At 41.8% G+C, this 22,420-nt stretch overlaps 1 protein-coding gene across 3 annotated transcripts in view; it reads right to left on the bottom strand.

Moving 5' to 3' along the window:
• Nucleotides 1-22,148, bottom strand: part of KIAA1217 (KIAA1217 ortholog) — a 399,876-nt gene extending 377,728 nt beyond the window's left edge. For all 3 annotated transcript variants that reach the window (XM_023548864.2, XM_010590674.3, XM_010590677.3), the window contains exons 1-2: nt 21,871-22,148; nt 11,407-11,690 (exon numbers count right to left, since the gene is read on the bottom strand). In XM_023548864.2, coding sequence (XP_023404632.1) covers nt 11,407-11,690; nt 21,871-21,940 — 354 coding nt within the window. In that variant the 5' untranslated portion in view covers nt 21,941-22,148. The remainder of the gene's footprint in view (nt 1-11,406; nt 11,691-21,870) is intronic.
• Nucleotides 22,149-22,420: the final 272 nt, after the last annotated feature.

The raw sequence follows: 22,420 nt of genomic DNA, 5'->3' as shown, positions 1-22,420 counted from the left end.
GCCTTTTTCTTTTTCCCTGAGATTTAGGTAAATAGCTAAATGGTGTCTGCTACAAAATCTAGCTATCCTTCCTTCATTTCCCCCTTAATAGCTCTAAAGATGAAACTTTTCACTGGGCCCATTTCCTTTACTATAACTTATAAGCTTCCAACTTATATATTTTTTACAAAACATGTTTAATTTTTTTTTTCCAAAAATCAATGCCTTCCACAATTTTAAACTTTTATGCAGACCTTCACCATGGTCTGAGGGTGCCACTATTTCATAGTCCATAGCATTTGTAATTTCAGTTAACCTCACTTTCTGGCCTTTACTGACATGTATATCCACGAACACTGATTCATATGTGGGAATTTCAAACATTTTCATACGTATAGGTAGATCAGGGCCAAGACAAATGTGATAGATTAAAATCTGACTAATTTGGAGTTTTCTATATATAACCGAGAGCCTACACATATTCCCCAAGGTATGAACTGATACCCTGAGATCTACTAAAGGGTAATTCAGTGTGTCAGGGGTTATGCTGTAATACAATTAAATTCATCAAAAAAGGCCACAGAGTAGGTAGATACGTATGCATATGTGTGTATAGGAAGGCATATGCAAGTAAATGCATGTGCTTGTACAGATGTATCTGTAGGCATATGAACATACACGTTTGTGTGTGCTGCATACATCCACATATAACAAAGCACATAGGAGGCACAGTTATGGAGACTTCCTAGACACATCCAAACAACTTGCAGCATTGCTTTTCTGGGTTAAAAGGCTTAGGACCGTTGTCTTCGTGGGACAATTTAGTTAATTGGCATAGCATAGTGCATAAAGATAATACATTCTAGTTTGGTGAGTAGTGTCTAGGGTCTTAAAAGCTTGTGAGAGGCCATCTAAAATACAACTACTGATCTCTACTTATATGGAGCAAAAAAGAATGAAGGAAATCAAAGACTCAAAGAAGAAACTAGCCTGCAGGACTAATAGCCCACATGAGTCACAGCCTCTTCTAACCTAAGACCAGAAGAACTAGATGATGCCTGCCTACACCTACTGACCATTCTGACCAGGGACACAACAAGTCCCAGATACAATGGGTGAAAAATGTAGAACAAAATTAAAATTCCTACAAAAGGCCAGATCTACTGGACCCAAAGAGACCAGAAGAACCCCCAAGACTACTATCCTAAGATACCTTTTGAACTTGGAACTGAAGCTATTTTTGGAGGTCACCTTTCAGCCAAATAATAGATTGGTTTATAACACCCGTGAGTAATGTGCTTCCTTAAACAATCAACTATATGAGATCAAATGGTCAACATTTACCTAAAAGCAAAGATAAGAAGGCAAGGAGGTTAAGGGAAGCTAGATCAATGGAACAGAACAAACAGAAAGGAAAAAATGAAAATGCTGAGACATTGTGAAAACTGTAACCAATGTCACATTTGGATGGCTAAGATTAAACATACACACATGCCTGCACATACAAAATAAGAACTGTTGGCGAGGATGTGGGGAAATTGAAACCTTTACCCATTGCTGGTGTGAATGCAAAATGGTACAATGGCGGTAGTACAGCCATTGTGGAAAACAGTGTGGTGGTTCCAAAAAAAGTAAAAAATAGAATTATCACATGACCCAGTAATACCACTCCTAAGTACACACACAAAAGACTTGAAAGCAGAGACTCAAACAAAGACTTGTACACCAATGATCATTGTAGCACTGTTCACAATAGCCAAAATGTGGAAACAACCTAAATGTCCATCAATGGATGAATGGATAAACAAATATGGTACAAATATACAATGGAATACTACTCAGCCATTAGGAGAAATGAAGTCTTGATACATGATACAATATGGATGGAGCTGGGATACATTATGCTGAATGAAATAAGCCAATCGCAAAAGGACAAATATTGTATGACCTCACTCATATAAAAAGACAAGAAAAGGCAAATGTGCAGAGAACAAAGTTTATTAGTGGTTACCAGGGGCAGAAGGGAGTGGGAAAGCGAGGCTTAACAGTGATAGAAATATCGCGTTGATTAAGGGTAGGGTTGCACAGCAGATTATTGTAATTGCTGTCAATAAGTTGCATACCTGTAAAAAGCTGAACTTGAAAAGTTGTGTGATATATTTATATCTACAACAATAACAACAGCAAAAAAAAAAAAAATGCTGCTGAGACTGTTTATGTACATCCAAACACCTCTTGGGATTTGGTTCCTTGGTTTGGAGGTTTAGGGTCATGGTTTCGTGGGACATCCCAGTTAACTGGCCTAATAACATGTTCAGTGCTTCTGTTCTACTCCTAGTTCATTGCATAGTGCCTGGGGTCTTAAAAGCTTGCAAGTGGCCATCTGAGGCACAACAATTGGTCTCTATTTACCTGGAGCAACAGAGGAAAAAGAAAAGTCAGAAATAGAAGGAGGATATAGAATGTGTGGCTAAGCACCTCCATGCATAACCTCCTCCTTTGCCATGAGACCAGAAAAACTGGATGGTGCCCAGCTACTGTTACTGATCATTTCGATCAAAGATTCTACAGAAGCATCCTGATTGAGGGCGGGGACCCTAAGGGAGGAATGCAGAACAGAATTTTAAATTATCGTGGACTCCAGACTTCCTGGAGCCTTGAAGGTTGGATGAACCCCCACAACTATTGTCCTGGGATAATCTTTAAACCCTAAACCAAAAACATCCCCTGAAGTCTTCTTAAAACTAAACAATAGTTTACCTTAACTAGTAAAAAATGCCTGCCTTAAACATTATGTTCTTTTAAGAACTATCTACACAGGATCAAATTGATAACTGCAACTCAAAAAATTATATAGGCTCCTTAGTGAGGCAGTGAATTTATGTTAATGGCAGGGGAACAACTCAGAAAAAGGAGGGTGAGAATGGTTGCACAACTCAAAGAATGTAATCAATGTCACTAAATGGTACATGTGGAAACTCTTGAACTGGAGCATGTTTTGTTTCTCACCAACAACAAAATAAATAAAATTAAAACACCAAAAAAAAAAAACTGTTAAGTAAGACCCTAATTTGCTGTGTAAACTTTCACCTAAAACACAATAAAACATTTTTTTAAAAGGCCATAAATTCATTACATACCTATAAAGATATGTTAATATATTTACATGTGTTAATATATGTTAATATATTTATACTGCATAAAAATGTGACTAATGCTATACTGTACAGACATGTATAAAGTGCTATGTAAAACCAAGCTGGCAAAGCAACGACACCTGGGAGAGTTACGATAAGAAAATGGGGCAAGATTTCCTTCTTCAGCTAGATTCCACAGTCAAAAATCAGTATAAACTACACGTCCCAGTAGGTAGGAGTCAGGTTACCAAGATATGAAGGGAAGTGACACACATCATTTCTGGACCAATGCATTTAAGAGCCTGCGTATGGCCCTTTAACTCTCTTTCTCTGTCATAGCAACTTGGAATCCATGTGTTAAGATGGCCTCATTACAAGATGGAAACAGCCTGAATTACTAAATCATTGTAAGGACAGGTTTTCTGGCGAGTTCTCCAAACCACAACAGACTCTGTATGAATGAGAAATGAGACGCTTTTGTGTTTTACCACCAAAACACCAGAGTTTTGATAGGCAGCTTCATCTAGGCTATCCTCATTATCTCAGCAGTTTTTTAGGCATAAATCTGCTACTGGCTCCTTTCTCACTGTAACTCATATTTGAATGGGGCCAGCTAGCTACTGAGAAATGGTATGCAGAAGGGAGAAGTCAGCAGAGGCAGCCTGCACCCATCACTCTGGTTAGTGACATCAAATGCTCTCTTCACAGAAATACCTTACTTACTTTGCCCTGAAAGCATGTCACTCTCACTCTTCAGTTTGTGGCATTCAACATGTCCTTGAGGTTCACAGCAAAGCCCTTTAAGTCAGTCTTTCTGTGACTGGATGTGCTGTGATGTGGTAATCTCTGCTTCCTCTCTTCTATTAACCCTGCTTTACATCCAGAATTTCCTTCTATTTGCAGGTAAGGCCAAGATCATAAACATTACTGGTAGCATGGCTTCCTCCTTTAGCTCTATTTTCCCCTTCTATATTCAGTGTCATACTGGATCTCCCAAAGCCACTCCACAAGTTTTGACCACTTCCTTGTTTTATTTAAAGTAGAGTTGGGGGTGGGGGGGATTGTTTGTTTCTCTCTCCATCAGCAACACCTTTAATTGTTTTCAATGAGTTTTGAGAGTGCAGGAGTGGCAATGCCTTTATGTGGCCACCTTGAAGTACCTAGATCCTACTGTTTCAGTATTTGAATCTTTAGATCTGCTCTTCAGATTTAAATGTACTTAATACTTAAGACTGTTCCCTGTTCTCTGTCTTTAACGTCCTCATTTTCCACGAGTCTTGACAGTATCAAGTATACACCTTCTGGAACAAAGTCAAAGGAAGAAATAATGTTGAGTCTGAAGCAAAGGCAAAACCAAAAAAAAAACCAAACCCACCGTCGTCGAGTCGATTCCGACTCATAGAAGGCAGCAGTTCCAAATTCCATAGAACTACTCTTTACCAGTGAATAAAGTTCTTTAGAGGTAGTTTAAAAAAAAAAAAAAAGAGTAGAATGAGCTGTAACTTGGGTTGTTTATAAATAATAGACTGATGGATATTTTCCTTATTTTCATTTTCACAATTGGCAGCATAGTTACATTTTGGTGCCAGATATATTTGACTACTAGAGAATGGTTAAGTAGTGCCAAACTAACCAGGAACTGAGAAAAGAGCACCAGTGCCATTTCCACACAAACAGCTAAAGGAGAGGCTGGATAGTAAGGAGGAGCTATGACCTGGAGAGGCCCTCACCAGCAGCAGAGCCTTGCCTGGGGGCAGGAGCCAGATAAAAGCTTCCTGGCCTTACTGAACCCATTTTAAATAGTCCTATTGTTCATGTTCTTATCTCCTTAGTTTTGCCCTCCATAATGTTCATATTATAGAATAATACACCTTTATGTCTCTCTTTATATTGAATGGAAAAGCACATCAGAATTAAGTTAAAATGTATAATCTTTCCTCCTAAAGTTTAACCACATTATATGTAAGACTATACATACTAAGATACGACTATTGGTCTCTACTCATCTGGAGAAAAAGAGAAAGACACCAAAGACTCAGTGAAGAAACTAGTCTACAGAATTAATAGCACACATCAACCACAGCCTCATCTATCCTGAGACCAGAAGAGCTAGACTGTGCCTAGCTACCACTACCAACCGTTCTGACCAGGGACACCGTTGACGACCCTGAACAGGAGTAAAATGTAGAACAAAACTCAAGTTACTAAAAAAGCCAGACTTACTGGACCCGTAGAGACTAGAGGGACCTCTGAGCTACTACCCTGAGATACCCTTTAAACTTGGTACTAAAACCACTCCCAGAGGTCACCTTTCAGCTAAATAACAGATTGGCTCACTGAAAAAAAAAGAACCAGTATCACCAGTGAGTAATGTGCTTCTTTAAAGAATCCTCCATATAAGACCGAATGGTGAACATTTACCTTAAAGCATGGACAAGAAGGTAAAGGGTGGGGGGCAGGAAGCTAGATTAAGGGAAAGGGAACAATCAGAATGGAAATAATGAGAATGCTGACACGTTGTGAAAATGTAACCAATCTCACTGAACAATATCATAGAAATTGTTAAATGGGAACCTAATTTTCTGTGTAAACTTTCCCCAAAACACAATAAAATATTACAAAAAAGAGAATATATATATAGACTAATTGCAACCACAAAACCAGACTGCCCGCCTAGTTAATAAAATAGAAATTCTGTAGGCAACTGGGAATAAAGATTCAAAAAATTATGATCATGACTTTGAGGGATGACTGAGCTACAGACCTCTCTGAACTCAGTGCTATTTCAAAGAGCAATTTTCTTTCAATGTAAAATATAAACACCGATGTATTTTCTATGGTCTTTCATATGCTTCGGAATTGAATAAAATTTATCTTTTTTCAAGGAACAGCAGTAGAAGGAAGGCATGTTTATGTTTCTACTGCATGACTCACCCCGATCCACAGACTCTGTTATCAGAACTTTAGAAAAATTAAAGGCAGAAGAAGCAAAAGCCATGGTCAGTAATGGATGGAAAGACAGTATATTTTGGAAATTCCAACCTTGGTTCAAATCTCGGCTTCTCAGCTTATAAATTTCTTAGCCTTTCTTAGCTTCAGTTTCTTCTTTCCGACTACTCAAACTGCAATCAATCATTTAATTCTTAGACTCCCTACCTCTCTTGATCGGTACCATCCAAATGGTATTTATCACATTGTAATTATATTAGAAATACTGGTTCATTCATTCATCCAATAAATATTTTGACTGTGCCTATTCTAGGCTATGTTGGTTAGCAGCTGAGCGCTTAACTGCTGTGCCACCAGGGCTCCTTCTAGGTTGTGTACTTCCCCCTAATTGCAGAACATACAAAGGTGATTAAGACAAGGTTTCTAGACAGACGTATCTACAGGTATGTACAATGTGGGTACAGGCACATATATTCATTGAAGATACAAATACGGATACTCCTCAGACATAACCAAACACCTTCCAACATTGGTTTTCTGGGTTTGAAAGCTTAGGACCATAGTCTCACGGGACAACTCAGTCAATTGGCATAACATAGTTCACAAAAATCATAATCTCCATCCTAATGAAGCGAGTAGTACCTGGGGTCTTAAAAGCTTGCGAGTGGCCATCTAAGACACAACTATGGGTCTCAACTCACCAGGAGAAAAACAGTGAAAAGGTAACCAAAAGCACAGAAAAGAAACAAGTCTACATGAGCCACAACCTCATATACCCTGAGACCAGAAGAACTAGATGGCACCCGGCTACCACCGATGATCATTCTGACACGGGTCACAATAGTTGGTTCCAGATAGAATGGGAGAAAATTATGGAGCAGAACTCAATTCATATTTTAAGAAAAAAGCCAGAAAAACTGGAATAGTAGAGAACAGAGGACTCCCTGAGACTATTACCCTGGGGCACTCTTTAAACCTAGAATCGAGCCTATCCCCTGAGATCATTTTTTAGGGAAATAGCAGAGTGGCACACAAAATAAAAGATATTACCTGTAAGATCAGTACCTTACTTAAAAACCATCAGTATGAGACCAAAAGATCAACAATTACTCAAAAGATAAGAAAATAAGGGTCAGGGAAACTAGTGTACTGGAAAGGGGAACAAAGTGAACACGATTAAAGAGAATGTTGACCCACTGTGATAAATGTATCTAATGTCACTGAACAATTTGTGTGGAAATTGTCACGTGGGAACCTAACCTGGGCAGGGCTGAGTTGAAATCCGACCTCCAACATATGCCAGAAACCTTTCACCAAAACTCAATAAAATATTAAAAAAAAAGACAAGGTTCCTGCCCTCAAGAGGCTCATTCTAGGCGAGAGAAAGAAACATAAGGTGGCAAGATCAGATGCCCCAGTGTGAGTACCACAAGATGTTATGGCCAGCTGAGAACATGTGACATTTGAAGGACAAGTCTTTGTACACGCCTGTCTTATTTCTTTTACTGACTTGAGGGCACAGGCCACGTCTCATCGCTGTATCCCCCACAATGCCTTTACCACCCTTGTTGTTGGTAGGTGCCATAGAGTTGGTTCCCACTCATAGCAACCTTATGTATAACAGAATGAAACAGGAGCCAAATAAATACATTGTTGTTGTCGTTAGGTACCATTGAGTCAGCTCCAACTTATAACAACCTTATAGGATATGGGAGAACTGCCCTATAGGGTTTCCAAAGTGGACTTGAACTGCCAACCTTTTGGCTAGCACCTGAGGTCTTAACCACTATGCCACCAGGGCTCCAAGTAAACACATTACGGATGAATAAACTTTGATCTTTTCAAAAAGAGAAAATACAAGTTTCAGAAAATATACTAAATTATATTCTGACAGTGAGAAAAACAAATCACGTCAAGTACACAAATATTTGTTGGTAAAAGGTAAAATAATTTTAAATACTAATTTAAAGATAAGAGCCTCTAAGACTCTTCTTTGGGCATAAAAAAAACAGAATACGGTAAAACTAAGAGCTGACACTGAAACAGCACCAGTGCCATGCTAAACACTGCACAGCATTTTCTCTCCCGATACTCTATGACCTAAATATTTATTGTCCTTTGACAGATGAAGGAACAAAGACACAAAAAGATTTTTAGCCCCAAATCATGCAACTGGCCTATGGTGGAGACCGGATTCTAACCCAGCCCTGCCCAACCTCAGAGACAAGCCCCTCCCTACCAGGCAGTGTGGCCTCACCTTCCGAAGCCTCCGCAGGAGTGAAAGGCCCTGGGCAGACTGTGGGAGTCAGTAATGATAGAGAAGGGATTTAAGGGAATCTCTTAGATAAGGGAGGGTTAACCAGTACCACAGGCTTGTGTTTTCTTACTAATTTGTAGTGCACAATTTCACATTGGTTTGGTGAAAAACAGGAGAAATTGTGCCCTACATATCAGATGGCACTGGCTTGGCTTTACATCAGTAAGCACAGGGAAGCCTGTGCATACCTTACTTGTTGGGTAATCTATCCCTGTTCTTAGCTTTCTGAGAGCTTAGACTAAAGAAAAATTTTGACTCACTTATTTTCAAAGACTCAAATATAAGTTTTTGAGTCACGAATCTTAGTGTTTGAATCCAAATTTCAAAGCACATTTTCCAATCCTCATTATGTTTAATACCAAGGATTTAGAACTTAGATTTCCCTTGTACCAAATATTTCATGTAGGGTAGAGAGATCCACATCATTTCCCACATCCTATTCTATATCTTGCTTACTGGCACTCCACTCTTCTCACTAAGTCCACTTCTCTGGAAGGCAGTCAAGAAAAGGTATACCATTAGAATATTTGGTATTTACCCATAACCCCATTGCCATCCAGTCAATTCCTACTCAGGGAGACCCTATAGGACAGGGTAGAACTGCCTCATAGGGCAGGTCTTTTTTCCCTTGGAGCCATTGGTGGGTTCCAACCACCGACCTTCAAGCAACCAAGTGCTTTACCACTGTGCCACCAGGGCTCCTTATTTGGTATTTAGAATCTCTAAATCTGGAGAAGTGCTTCAGGCTCCTGTCACTTGAATTCCTCCTTGGGGCTAGCTGTGTGCTCCTTCTGCAAAGGAAGCCTGGAAGAATCCACACTTAGAAGCTCAGGGAGGAGCAAAAAGGGGAAATGGGTGGTAGGAGACAAAGAATGGAAAACACAGAAGATGCAGTGATGTCCAAGGGAACTTCACAAGCCGTGCCTAAGCTTAACTCGTGTGTACAGTGCCAATCTGCGGTTCATTGGCAAAAGCCCAGTGGCGGAATGAAAAATGCACACACAGATCCACACATCAAAATCTTCCTCCTTTTCAACAGTCAGCTTGGAGTACAAAAGAGGCAGAGAGACAGAATGTGGCACTTGTTCGCCCAGCATTATCCAGGGAAGGCACGGTTGACCAGTTGTGGCAGTACCACACCTATGGCAGAGGCGGATGTGACAGGAAATCGGAGCTTAAGGCCACTAAACTACATGGATTATTCCCTTTCGTCTCATATCATGTACCCCTGACAACCTTCTGACTATAACTAAGGTCTTCCATCTAACGGTTTTAGCCAAAGCCTCCATTGTCAAATAATAGCAATAATTGTGACATCTCAAATAATAGTAGTCATGATAACACCTGAAATATTTTTCACACGGAAAAAAATATCATTTTCAACAGATTAACTTCTATATTTCTCAGTAAAATTAATACACTTTAATATTTTTTAAAAGATTTCCCTCCTCACTCAACACGTAATTAATTTCTAGGTTCCTTTCCCCCATCCACAGTCCCCACAGTCACACACACACATACATATATACACACACATATACCACATCCTTTACCTATACTCAGGCCATACAATTTATCCTAAATTCAGAAGCAATGATCTTTAACTTACAGGACAGTGGAATAAGCAAGGATTTTGATTTCAAACTAGGTTCAAATCTCAGCTTCTCAGCAAACTGTAATCATAACTTCTCTGAGCTTGAGTTTCCTTGATCTAAATAGTTTTAGATAAAATATGGGGCATCTCAAAAGGTGACACAGGGAGAGACACAAGTTCCACTACTGAAGCAGACAGTGACCCTACTATTGATAGAAAATAGGGGTATTTTCCATGTATGCTTGAAATGAAAAGATAGACTTACTCTTCCTAATTCCCAAATTGTTGACCGGCCCACCTCGACATCAACCAGGACTCCAGTGTCTTTGCTCCTCCCCTTGTCCTACTTCCTGCTGGCAGCGTGAGCAAAAAACAAACATAAAGCTCAACCATGTTTCAAATTTTGGGGCACTCTGATAAAGATTCCACTGAAGAGCTGGGTGAGCTTAAGGGAGAAATTAGAATGAGGACAAAGTATAGATTTAAGTGATTCAAGTTGGTGCCAATCTCCATTTCCATGTATAACGAGAAGGTGAGTTAGTTAGACACCACTTTTGTAACCAACCAACTGGCAAGAGATCAAACTTAAAACACTGACCTTGCCTCTCTACCTGGGGTGTCGAAATCAATAGCAGCCTGCCCTCCTCCACTACCATGCAAATCACTAAATGCACTAGGCTTCTTAGACTATGTTCTCTACACTCAAAGGTCGATCTGATAACATGCCTATGAGGGCCATGTAGGAGGCATCGCATCTCCATGACCCCAAACCTGCTGTCTGCTAAAAACTAATTGCACACAGCCAAGAAACAAAAACATGCAAAGCCACAGTTGGGTGATATCCATGTGGCTGTTAAGACAACTTGAGAAAACAGGTAGCTGAAGACAGCAGAAAGCAAAGCACGCAAAAAGAAAACATCTGTGATTAAAAACAGAAAAAGAGCAGATACAAAACCCCAGCGTCAGCTTCTCAAGGAAGAAGGGTTTATCACAAGTCAAACCCTTCATGCTCTGTTTTACACTGAAAATGTTTATGTATATTCATTCATTCACTCGGCTAAACTTTCAGGGCTATAGGGGTGCAGAGTAGAAGCCCCCATGCTTTACTCAGGAAAGTAATTACCTCTTCATTGCCTGTACTGTAATTGTATTTGTGGTTTAACACAGGAACTCTCTTTTAAAGAATTGCAAACTCTCTGGGCCTTTCCTCTCTGGCCTCCTGTTCTCTTGCTGTGCTAGAAACAGGACTGAGCTCTCAGGCCAAACCTTACCTACAGCCTGCCTCTTCCTTCCAAGCCTGAAAAGAGATGTGGAACAACTAAACAGTAGGCATGGTCCACTGACCTGTTTTTCCCCCTTTACCCTGGAGGTCATTTTGCTTTCCCTTGCAGTCATTAAAGCATGAGCTTTGCAGAGATAAACGTTCATACCTGGTCTCTCAGCCTCTCTTGGTGGCCCATGATTGCTGTGGCATGATGGGGGTATTTCTGCTTTAGATGTTCTAGGAAAGCTTCTCTCTTCCTATCCATCTCAGATGTTTGCATTCCCAGGATTTCTTTGGAACTTCGGGGCCCACCTAGAGTATGTCTCCTTGGGATATTGCGGGAAGGCTTGGAAACTGAGACTCGACCGTTTCCATTAGAAAGGCGCTCCTTGGTTCTGCGACATTCTGCATCTTCTAATGAGGTTACATGCAGATTGCTTTTTCCTTGTTCTGAAAGACAAAAAACACAATTCACAATTAATGATTTCACACCCAAAGCCTCATTTGCAGAATGCCTAGAGGGTTTGTGGCAGCTGTTAATGTATGACTGTAACTTCACAGACCATTTTTTTACTTTTCTGAAAGAAAGGGGGAAAAAAAAAATCAACAATCAAGAGAAATGAAAAATCGCACTTGAAAAATAAAGAGGTTGCAGTAAAAATTCTGCTATTTCTCACTCTTTTTCCCTGAGGTTATTCAAACCCAAAATACTTGGTCAGGCTAGTTATTTGCAGGCAACAGGGTTACCCCTTACTTACTCTATAATTTTAGGAAAGTTAACTCCAGTTATTTTAATTATTTCTTTACTTTTCATCACAGCTTCATGCTGGTATCAGGAGAGCTGTTAACTTTTTATAACCTGGAGATGATTTCTGAAACATTTGCTTCATCCTCAAGACCAAAAATAGCTATTGCCCTGTACATAAGTGGGGTGATCACTGACACATGAGCCACTAGAAAATTCTATTAGAATATCATAAAAGGTAATAACTGAGAGAACATAAAGACTTAGACACATTTTACTTGAAGTGGACTTCACCTAAAACATACAGTGAAAAGGGAAGAGATATGGTACATTTTGATAGGGCCTAGAGACACTGCCACTGACGTGGCCTTTAAGGGACAAGATGATTTCGATTTAGAGCAGATCAACTGAAGCAGCCAATGACAATGCTTAGAGTACAGGATAAAATAAAAAACCAAACCAGTTGCCGTGGAGTCGACTCACGATGACCACATGTGTGTCAGAGCAGAACTGTGCTCCATAAAGTGGCAGTGCAGTGGTTAAGAGCTTGGCTGCTCTATGAACACTCAGAAGCACTTTAGGAGCTCACCAAGCCTCAAGGTTCTTCCTCCTGGAGAGCAGTTTGTATCATACAGATGCAGGCAGAACAAGGTGTCCTTGTCCCTGGAAAATGCACCAGCCTGGACCTCAGGACCCTGGTTTTAATGCTAAACAATTTGACTTCTTTCACTCTCATTTTCTTCATTAATAAAATGATGAAGGTTGGACTAGCCTTAGATACGTAGAGTCTTCTAGCTCTAAATTCTTTAAATCTATTCTAATTTTTTTTTTTAATAAAAGATATAATACTCTTGATTTTTAAGTAGATTTTTAAGGTTACTTTTGACACCATTAAAATACAGCATATATGTTTTTAAGTTATCCAGGACAGATATGTAAGAGGTTATCTGCCAATTATCTTTAAAAGTTAAGTGCAGAAAAATACATCTGATACTTGAGAGTTCTGATAATTTGAATATCAAATAAAGAGCCAAACCTTCACACCAGTGACACATAGCAGCAGTGTCCAGAGTTTAGCATAAAACAGCTCCGCTAAAGGCAATGCCACCAACACAGTTTCCCCCGTCTTCCCCTACCAATGCCAGTATATGAGAACCCTGGGTCCAGTCACCCTTGGGTCAGATACTGAAAAGATTTTAATCTCAGGCTGGCTTCCCTGTTCCAGTCTTCCACTCCTTGATGCCTGTTCTGGGAATCATTTTTCTTGTTTACTCTCTTCCCTTTCACTTCTCATTTCGTTCCTAATTATAGCGTCTCCATCAGACACTGAAGAGCACAGGGAGGGGAAAAATAACCAAATTAGTTGTTTCTGCTACCTTTCATTAGTTCCAGCAGTAAGTTTAGAAGAGTTCTGTAGCTCTTGGTTAAAATTATATTGGGGGGTTCAACGTCATCTCATTTATCTAGGGGACCCTTCTCATTATGCAGACTCACATAATAGCTCTCTTTTTTGTGGTCTCTTCCTTAATGAAACAGAAGTAACCAAAAAACCAAACCCAAACCTGTTGCCATCAAGTTGATTTCCACGCATAGTGACCCTATAGGACAGGGTAGAAATGCCCCACAGGGCTTCCAACGCTATAATCTTTATGGAAGCTGACTGCCATGACCTTTCTTTCGGTTAGCCACCAAGTGCTTAACCATTGCATCACCAGGGTTCTAACAGGTAGATTGAATAAAGCTAGGTGCAGAAAATGCCATATTCTCAGGGTGGTAAATATGTCAGCAAACCGAAGAGGTTTATCTTTACCTTCTGAGTGTATGTGTGTGTGCGTGAGCTTTGTATTAGCCAAAATTGCTGTACACGTGATATAACACTCTTGATTTTTAAGTGGATTTTTAAGGTTACTTTTGGCATCATTAAAATATGTTTTTAAGTAGCCTGGGACAGATACATTAATTAATAGGATAGAGTCTCTGAAAAGGTGACTTTTCCCCCCGATGGGCATCACACACATACACCCACGTACACTCACATGGATAAATGTTCGTGCACATCAAATGCCAACAACAGTGACAGAAAGTTGCGTCCTGCCTGGTACGCCACACAGACTGACAAGAGCTATTCCGTTTCATCCCAGGATCATCAGAAGAGGTCAAGACAGCAAGAACAGTAACCCCTCACAGACTGCGAAGAGTCTTCCATACTCTTCTTTGAAATAAATTGGGAAAAGAGCTAGGAGCGGGGAGGATAGGAGATCACAGTCAATCTCCTGTCAACACTGACCTTTGAGCAGCCCTAACTCACCAGACCCTCTAAATCTCCATTCTTTTCTAACACTTCTTACTAGGAAGGTCGCATCAACCTTATGTTACTCTTCCACTCTTTCCTTCTTGCTTAGATTTTTCTAAAACGTCTTCAGTTGCTTAACAAGGTTTAATGTGATTTGCAGGGACGCAGCAAGCAGCACCCATGGTTAATGAGCTGGGAGGCTACATGCACAGTAATTTGGCCAACAGGGAATTCTTCTCAGAGGGAACCTGTCTCCTTTGTCTCACCTTTCTGCTTTGTGCCTCAAGTCTACCTCTCTATCATCCCCCTCTGACTACCATCCTCACCAACAGGCACCTGGCTCCTTGTTCTTCAGCACTCAAAGCAACCTAACTGCACCTTCTACACAAAGCCACCCTAACAAGCATCCTGGTAATCTAAGCCTTCTCCTCAATAAGGCTCAGCTTGTTAGTGCGAACGATTAATGCACTCAGCTGCTACCTGAAAGGTTGGAGGTTCAAGTTCACTCAGAGACACCTCAGAAGAAAGACCTAGAGGTCTATTTCCAAAAAAGTAGCCACTGAAAACTCTATGGAGCACAGTTCTCCTTTGACACATGTGGGGTTACCATGAGTCAGCATGAACTCGAAGGCAATTGGTTCGGAGTTGGGATCTGCCAACTTCCACGCTTGAGGGAGAAGCAACAACTTGTACCATTCTAGCCATTTGGGGGAGAATGTGGTCTTTCAACTGAAGAGAAAAAAAAAATGGGGTTACAAACAATAAGGAAAAAGCAGGCAAAGGATGTCAGTAACAATTCCAGAGCCATGGAGTCAGAGATCCCAGAGTCCCGCCAATTCCACATGAATAGAGAAAAGTTCAACTGTAGACTATCCAAGCCAGCAAAAAAACAGAAAAGCAGTTCTACTTCTTGTTTGCAGTGTGCTTTGGGTGTGTCTTGATGTTTGCTATTCTGGGAATCCGTGTCAAACAAAACAATGAAGCTCCAGTATGAAGACAAGGCTCTGGCAATGCTGAAAAGCGGTCCTGTTTCCCCTTCCTGCCCCTCCCAACCTCTGCACAGCCCAGAGCAATTCCTCCTGGTAGCTCACTTGAAATAGGAGCTGAAACACAGAGCAGAAGTCCCCTAAACATTTCCCTTGAGCAGGAGTGGGGACAAGAAGGCAAGGGTGCCAGAGAGATATACTTTTGAGTTTCAAAGGACTTCCCAGCTAGGATGCAGGCATTCTCCAAAGTAAAAGTAGAAAGTGGGAGCTGAAATGGGCACTAAGTAGGCAGAGGATTATGGAAGACATATCATCCAAAAAGAGACATCCATGCAGCAAGTTACCATATGGGCGACTCTAGGAGAAGCCAAGACTGACTTCTTGGCCACAATATTTGGCTGGGTCAGCTGCCCCACAGCAAAGGATTTAGGGCCTTGCAGCATTCATGCATTCTATATTGCTTTCTACCTGCTAGTTCGCAACAGTCCTGATGGCTTCCCTGAGATTCTATTCCTGGGTCAAGATTAGGTAAGCAGCAGCCTCTTAGGGAAGGAGTCCTTCACTTTTTAAAAAAATTGTAGTGAGTATATTTATAAGAAAACATTTAACATTCAACATTTTTTACACGTACAAATCAGTGACATTAAGTACAATCATGTTGTACAACCATCACCATTATCCATTTCCAGATTCTTTCATCACCCTTAACAGACACTCAGTGTCTTCCCGCCCGGGCCCCAAGCAATGGCTTCCCTTCTCCCTCTCCTTCCCACCCCTGGTAACCACTAATAAACTTTGGTCTCTATATATTTGATTTTTCTAGACATTTCATGTAAGCGGAATCACACAATATTTGTCCTTTTGTGACTGACTTATTTCACTTAGCGTAATGTTTTCAAGGTTCATCCATGTCGTAGCATGTATTAGGACTTGATTTCTCTTTACGGCCGAGTAGTATTCCATTGTATGTATGTGCCACATTTTGTTTATTCATTCACCTGTTGATGAACATTTAGGCTATTTCCACTTTTTGGCTACTGTGAACAGCACTGCAATGAACACTGGTATACAGGTATCTGCTCAAGTTCCTCCTTCAGTTCTTTTGGGTATACACCTAGGAATGGAATTGCTGGATTCAAATCCACCAGGTACTCCTTGGAAACCCTATGGGGCAGTTCTACTCTGCCGTATAGGGTAGCTATGAGTCAGAATCAACTCGATGGCAACAGGTTTACGTTTAGGTTTTTTTAATAGTAATTCTGTGTTTAACCTGCTTGAGGACCTCACTTCCTGATAGCAGCTGCTGGTTAGTTGTCTCTAAGATGCTTTTTAAATTGTGCTGAGATGCCCTCTGATGATGGGAAACACTTCACGGCGTGTCAGTTTTGTCTAGCTGTGCAACCTATCTGGGCATACTGTGTCAGAGACAATACTATGTACTCAAACCATAACATTTGTCTACTGGGTACACAAGGAAGGCCACATTCCCCAGCCTCCTTCATCTATTTGGTGGTTTGTACCAATTCTGGTCAATGCAAGATGGGCAGAAGCCATGTGTGCCACTTTTTAGTCCTGGCCGCTAACCTCCTGAATAACCCTTCATGTTCTTTCTCTCCAGGCTTTGCCCAGTTGGATGCAAAAGATCCAGCAACAGCCACCAAAGACTAGGGGGATTACATGGTGACTAGATGGAGGCGCTTGGATGCCTGACTCTTTTCTAGAGAAAGGCCACCCAGGAGATCCACGGAACAGGAACGTACCCGTTCCAATGTGTTCAATGGAGAAATTAACCTTGATTATGCTAAACCACTGAGAGTAAGTGGGTTGTTACATAATATAGCAATTAGCCTATCCTGACTAACACACATACTCTACACACAAAGGGAGCAGACAAGAAGAAATTTCTTCCTCAGCTTCCCAGCTCTCTCGTTAATGCCATAAAGATCACTACCACATACAAATTGGCACAGAAATTATAGCTGAAACCAGACCATTATATTCCTCCAAAGAACCTCAACAAATTAAGTAAATGATGAAGAGGGTTTCTGGTATACATGTCAGACAAACCAGGGACATATCCTCCCCCATCCAGATAAGCCATTCCTGTGACAAGTGTTGGACAGTTGATTGATTGATGTACTAGAGCAAATATTTATTGAGCGCCTGGTCCATACACTAAAAGGAGTTAGAAGACAGTGAAGTGGTTACTAACATAGACTTAATTCCCTGCCAATAGGCAACAAATAAATAATACACAATAAAAATGACATGTTATGATAAGTGCTTTGAAGAAGAATAAAACAGGGTAAGGGGACAGATTCTGATGGGGCTCTCTTAGAGGTGACTTCTGAGCAAGGTCCAGAATGTCTAGGATTCCCCAAGTTGCACTCAGTGGGAGACTGCAAATTCTAACTACCTTAAGCTACGGAGAGAGTAAAAGCAGGTGGGTTGACTGACAGCACTTCACCTACATTGGAGTTTCAAGACCGGAGGGGCCAGAGCAAAAGTAGATACCTCAGGCCTGCTGTGAGCAGATATGGGAATCCCTGTAGGGATCCCAGGAAGCCCTGGTGGCGTAGTGGTTAAAAGCTACGGCTGCTAACCAAAAGGTCGGCAGTTTGAATCCACCAGGCGCTCCTTGGAAGCTGTATGGGGCAATCTTATTCTGTCCTATAGGGTCGCTATGAGTCGGAATCAACTCAACAGCCACTGGTTTGGTTTTTTTTTTTTTTTTTTTAAGGAATCCCAAGTAACCCTCCACAAGCTCACAGCCTTCAAAGGGAACACGACAGGGTTAGATTCAATTCAACCAATAATTACTGAGTGCCTATTTTGCTAAGTGCACTATGCAGTACGCTTTCATATGGTTATTTACTTAGAAGCCTGGCTATTCAACCGTGGAAATCTCATTGTTTATAGCTATCTTTGAGGCGACCATATGTCCTAGTTTGCTGAGAACAGTTCTGGGTTACAACTGTTGTCCCAGAGAAATTATTAATAGTATCCCCTTTCACTCTCAGAAGGGTCTCGGTTTGGACAATAAGTTATATGATAAGCTCTAAGTCCCTGGATAGTGTAATTAGCCTTTCATTCAACACATATTTATTGAGTGCCTTCTATGTGTCTGGTACTCTGCTCAGTGCTTGGAATGCAAAGATAAATAAGACAAGGTCCTTTCCCTGAAACAACACACTGTATTGGGGTGAAACAGATACAGAAACAAATACAATAGACGGTGCCATGACAGAAATGGGCATGTGGCATTATGGGTGATGTTCACATCAGAGAGATTGTTCTACTTTGCGGTGGTCCTCATGCAGTTCTTTGCTTCCAGAAGAACTGGAAATGAAGCCACCATATCTCTTGCACAGCATCAAGTTGTTGCTGTGTGCCATTGAGCCAATTCCAACTCATAGTGACTCTACAGGACAGAGCAGATCTGCCCCATAGTGTTTTATAGGCTGTAATCTTTATGGAGGAAACCCTGGTGGCGTAGTGGCTAAGTGTTACGGCTGCTAACCAAAAGGTCGGCAGTTCAAATCCACCAGGCGCTCCTTGGAAACTCTACAGGGCAGTTCTACTCTGTCCTATAGGGTCACTATGAGTTGGAATTGACTCGACAGCAGTGGGTGGGTAATCTTTATGGAAGCAGACTGACAGGTGTTTTCTCCCGTGGAGCCACTGGATGTGTTTAAACCACTGGCTTTTGGTTAGCAGCCAAACTCATAATCATTGCTCCTTGTACAGGATTATATTCACCAGAATTCAGTGGGATTTTACAAATCTGACCTGGATTCTTAACTGCTTTTCACAATATCTCCAGCCAACCTTTCCCAATCTCCCAGATCTCCAAATACTAGAGGGTCTCCAAGGCTCATCTCTTGGAACTTTCTTTCTCAAAACACACTCAATCCTACTGGATAGTTTACAGTCCCCAGAACTCTCTTCTCCCTATTAGGTGGAGAGAAGGCTATGGGGGAAAGTAAGGCAGGGAAGGGGAAGGAGTCATGAATACACAAATTCCAGTCATGAATATCTAAATGGCAATCAACACGTCCCCTTGGATGCCTAATAAGTTTTTCAATCCTAACATCCAAAAGATCTTCTACACCCTCCTTCCCAATAAACACACTCTCATTTGCTCCTTCCAATTTTTTTTCGTTCCTAGGTAAATGGCAACTGCGTCCTTCCAGTTGCTCATACCAAACCTTTTGTGGTCATCTCTGATTCCTCTTTCTTACAACTTACATCCAATCTTTTAGCAAATTCTGTTGGCTTTGCCTTCAGTATAAATCTGGATTTCTTATCACCACCTGCTCTACTGATCCAAGCCAGAACCATTGATTGCCTGGTTTACTACAGAAGACTCCTAACTGGCCTCCTTGCTCCTGCCCCAACCCCCCTTGGGTTATTCTCAACACAGCAGCCAGAACTACCCTTTTAAAGGGCAAGTGAGACCATACCAGTATTCACTCAAAGCCCTCCAGTAGCTCCCAGCTCACCTGAAATAAAAACCTAAATTCCTGCTGTAGCTTCACAGGACCTATGTGATATGGCCTGGGCTTCACTCTCAACATCTTTTCCTCACATCTTTCTCCCTTGTTCTTAATATTCTTTGAACATGTTAGATCCTTGCTGTGCCCTGTCCCACTAATGCTTTTCTTCCAAAGAGCTGAAGTTCACTCTCCCACTGCTTTCGAGTCTTTGCTCAAATGTCACTCTAGTGAGGCTCTCTCTGATAGCCCTATTGACTGTTTCACTCCCCTAGCACTCCCCATCCCCCTTTCCTGTCTTATCTTCCCCCACAGCCTTATCTCCATCTAACAGGGTGGCCAGATAAAATATAGGACTCTAGCTTAAATGTAAATCTCAGACAATCAATTAATTTTTTTTTAGTATAAGTATGTCCCAAATATTGTATGGGACATACTTATACTAAAATATTATTCATTGTTTACCTGAAATTCACATTTAACTCAGTGTCCTGTATTTTTATTTGCTAATTCTGGCAACCCTGACTTCCAACATGCTATCTATTTTACTTATTTGGTCACTGCAACTCCCCAGTACTATCCTCCCCCAGCTCAGCCCTTAGAATGTAAGTTCAATAAGGACAAGTATTTTTACTCTGTTTTACTCACTGCTGGATCACCAGCAGCTACAGAAGAGATGTTCAATATTCACTGAGTGAATAAATGAATGAAGTGATCACAACGCCTCAGTATGACCATCTCAAGCCTTTATAGTATCTCTGAACTGCTGTGGCTGTTCAAAAGTAATTTCTTAAATTGGGCCCATCCTAATCACCTCTCTAGATTCTGGGACAGTTTTTTTCAGAAGAGGCCCAGAGGTTAAATTCCTGCAGTAGGAACTGGCCCTATCCTACCGGGGGCCGGGGGGGCGGTGGAATTGGGGAGGGTGACAGAGCTTTACCTCCTGCTGGAACCCAGTGACCAGGTGCCCTCAAGGGTATTGCTCTGCTTTGAAGGACAAACACAGAAACCTAGACGGTGACTCCAGGACTGGGGAATTCTCCAGCCTTTACTAAGTCATAGCTTCTGCATTTCAATGGTGGTTTTCTCTCTCTCTTGTAATTGCATTTTCTTCTGTTCAGCTTAGTTTTGCATTTTCAGTGTGGATGAGTCATTTGTTACTTCCCTTTCACATTTTTACAGAACACACACCTTTTCCCCTAGGCATAATCCCCACTCCCACGCAGAGCCCTGCATCCCTGCACAGATTTTAGTTATAACTGGCCCCTGGATGAACCTGGGCTGGGGTGGGTTGGGGGCTCGTTCAGGGTTGTGCAGTTCATAGATGTGCTGCCTACGATACTATGTGAGAGGTGCTGGCATGACAGACACCAGACAGCGCCAGGCAGGGAAGTCCTTTCTCCATAGCCAGGCATACCCAACCCCGCTGTGAAATTTCTTGGGGACAAAATAAGCTTCTGGAATATCCCTGAGAAGAACATAAGTCTATTATGAGCACAATTAAAAGGAAACTGCCTCAAGAAAATTTACCCAAATTGTGCAACACCTCCCAACTTTTAAATTAAAACACGAAGAGTCACAAAGTTCTATTACCCATATGCAAACGGCAAGTGTCATCTGTACAAGGGCTCCCCTGCTGTTCTGATAAAGCTTCTCTATACTCTGTGATTTAACTCGAAAGTACTGTAATACTTGCATCCAAAATGTGTTGGCTTCATGAAATAGCCCAACCAATGAATGGAAACGCGGCCGTCCCGGAGATACCTTCACAAAAACAGTTTCTTTCTCCCATGGCTGGAGCAGTGAGCATTACGCTGCTAAGTGATATCTGTGTCATTGCCTAGAGAGAGATACAGCACATACTGACTGCTTGCTATGCTACAAAATGTGACATCACCGCGCCACTGACTTCTTTCGCTGTTTAAGAAAGCCCTGCCACAGATAATAAAGTCATGCCCAAGAAATCAGAGCCCTCTACGTAGTGTTGAAAATCCACCGCCACAAGAAATAAGCTTTTTCTTTGCCGTGCGCCCTGTCTCCAGTTATAAACAGCAGCAAGCGACGGGGGACACGCTTCAATGTAACTCCATATTTGAATGAGTCTGTTACTTACCCTGCATCTGTCTGCTGTCTGCTGAGTAAGGACGGCCCGGCTCAAATTTCTGGCTTTCATTTTCTTCCATTGTCCCTGCCTACGGCACAAGCTCCTCTCTCCTTTAACTTCAGAGCGCAGTTCTCAAAGCTCCCAGAAAGCGCCTGGAAAGGGGCCCGGAGGTGGGAGGAGGGGACGGGTGCGAAACCCCACCCCAAACTAGTCTCCACCACCGTGCAAAGTCTCACTCGCAAGAGTAAACTGCATTCCAGGCGCCAGGCCTGGCCGCGTCCCTCCGTCTGTCCGTCCGCCCGCGGGACTGGGCCTCTGAGGAATGGGGGCTGTGCTTCAGAGGCGCGGCGGCCTCTGCCTTGGGCTGCCCCCTGCCCGCGCGCTTTGGGAGGCCCCAACAGGTGACGGGCTTTTGTACCCAGGACCCGCGCTGCCACCAACTACTGAGGCTCTGCAGCCAAGACTTAGGAAGGAAAACATTTCACACAGGATTATGGACACGAACCTTTGCTGGAATCCAGTTCTCTGGTACTTTAACCTCAGGCACAGAATGGAACCT

The sequence above is a fragment of the Loxodonta africana genome, chromosome 4 (genome assembly GCF_030014295.1).
Source record: "Loxodonta africana isolate mLoxAfr1 chromosome 4, mLoxAfr1.hap2, whole genome shotgun sequence".
In the NCBI taxonomy this organism is placed as follows: Eukaryota; Metazoa; Chordata; class Mammalia; order Proboscidea; family Elephantidae; genus Loxodonta; species Loxodonta africana.
This window is presented reverse-complemented; position numbering and strand designations above follow the sequence as displayed.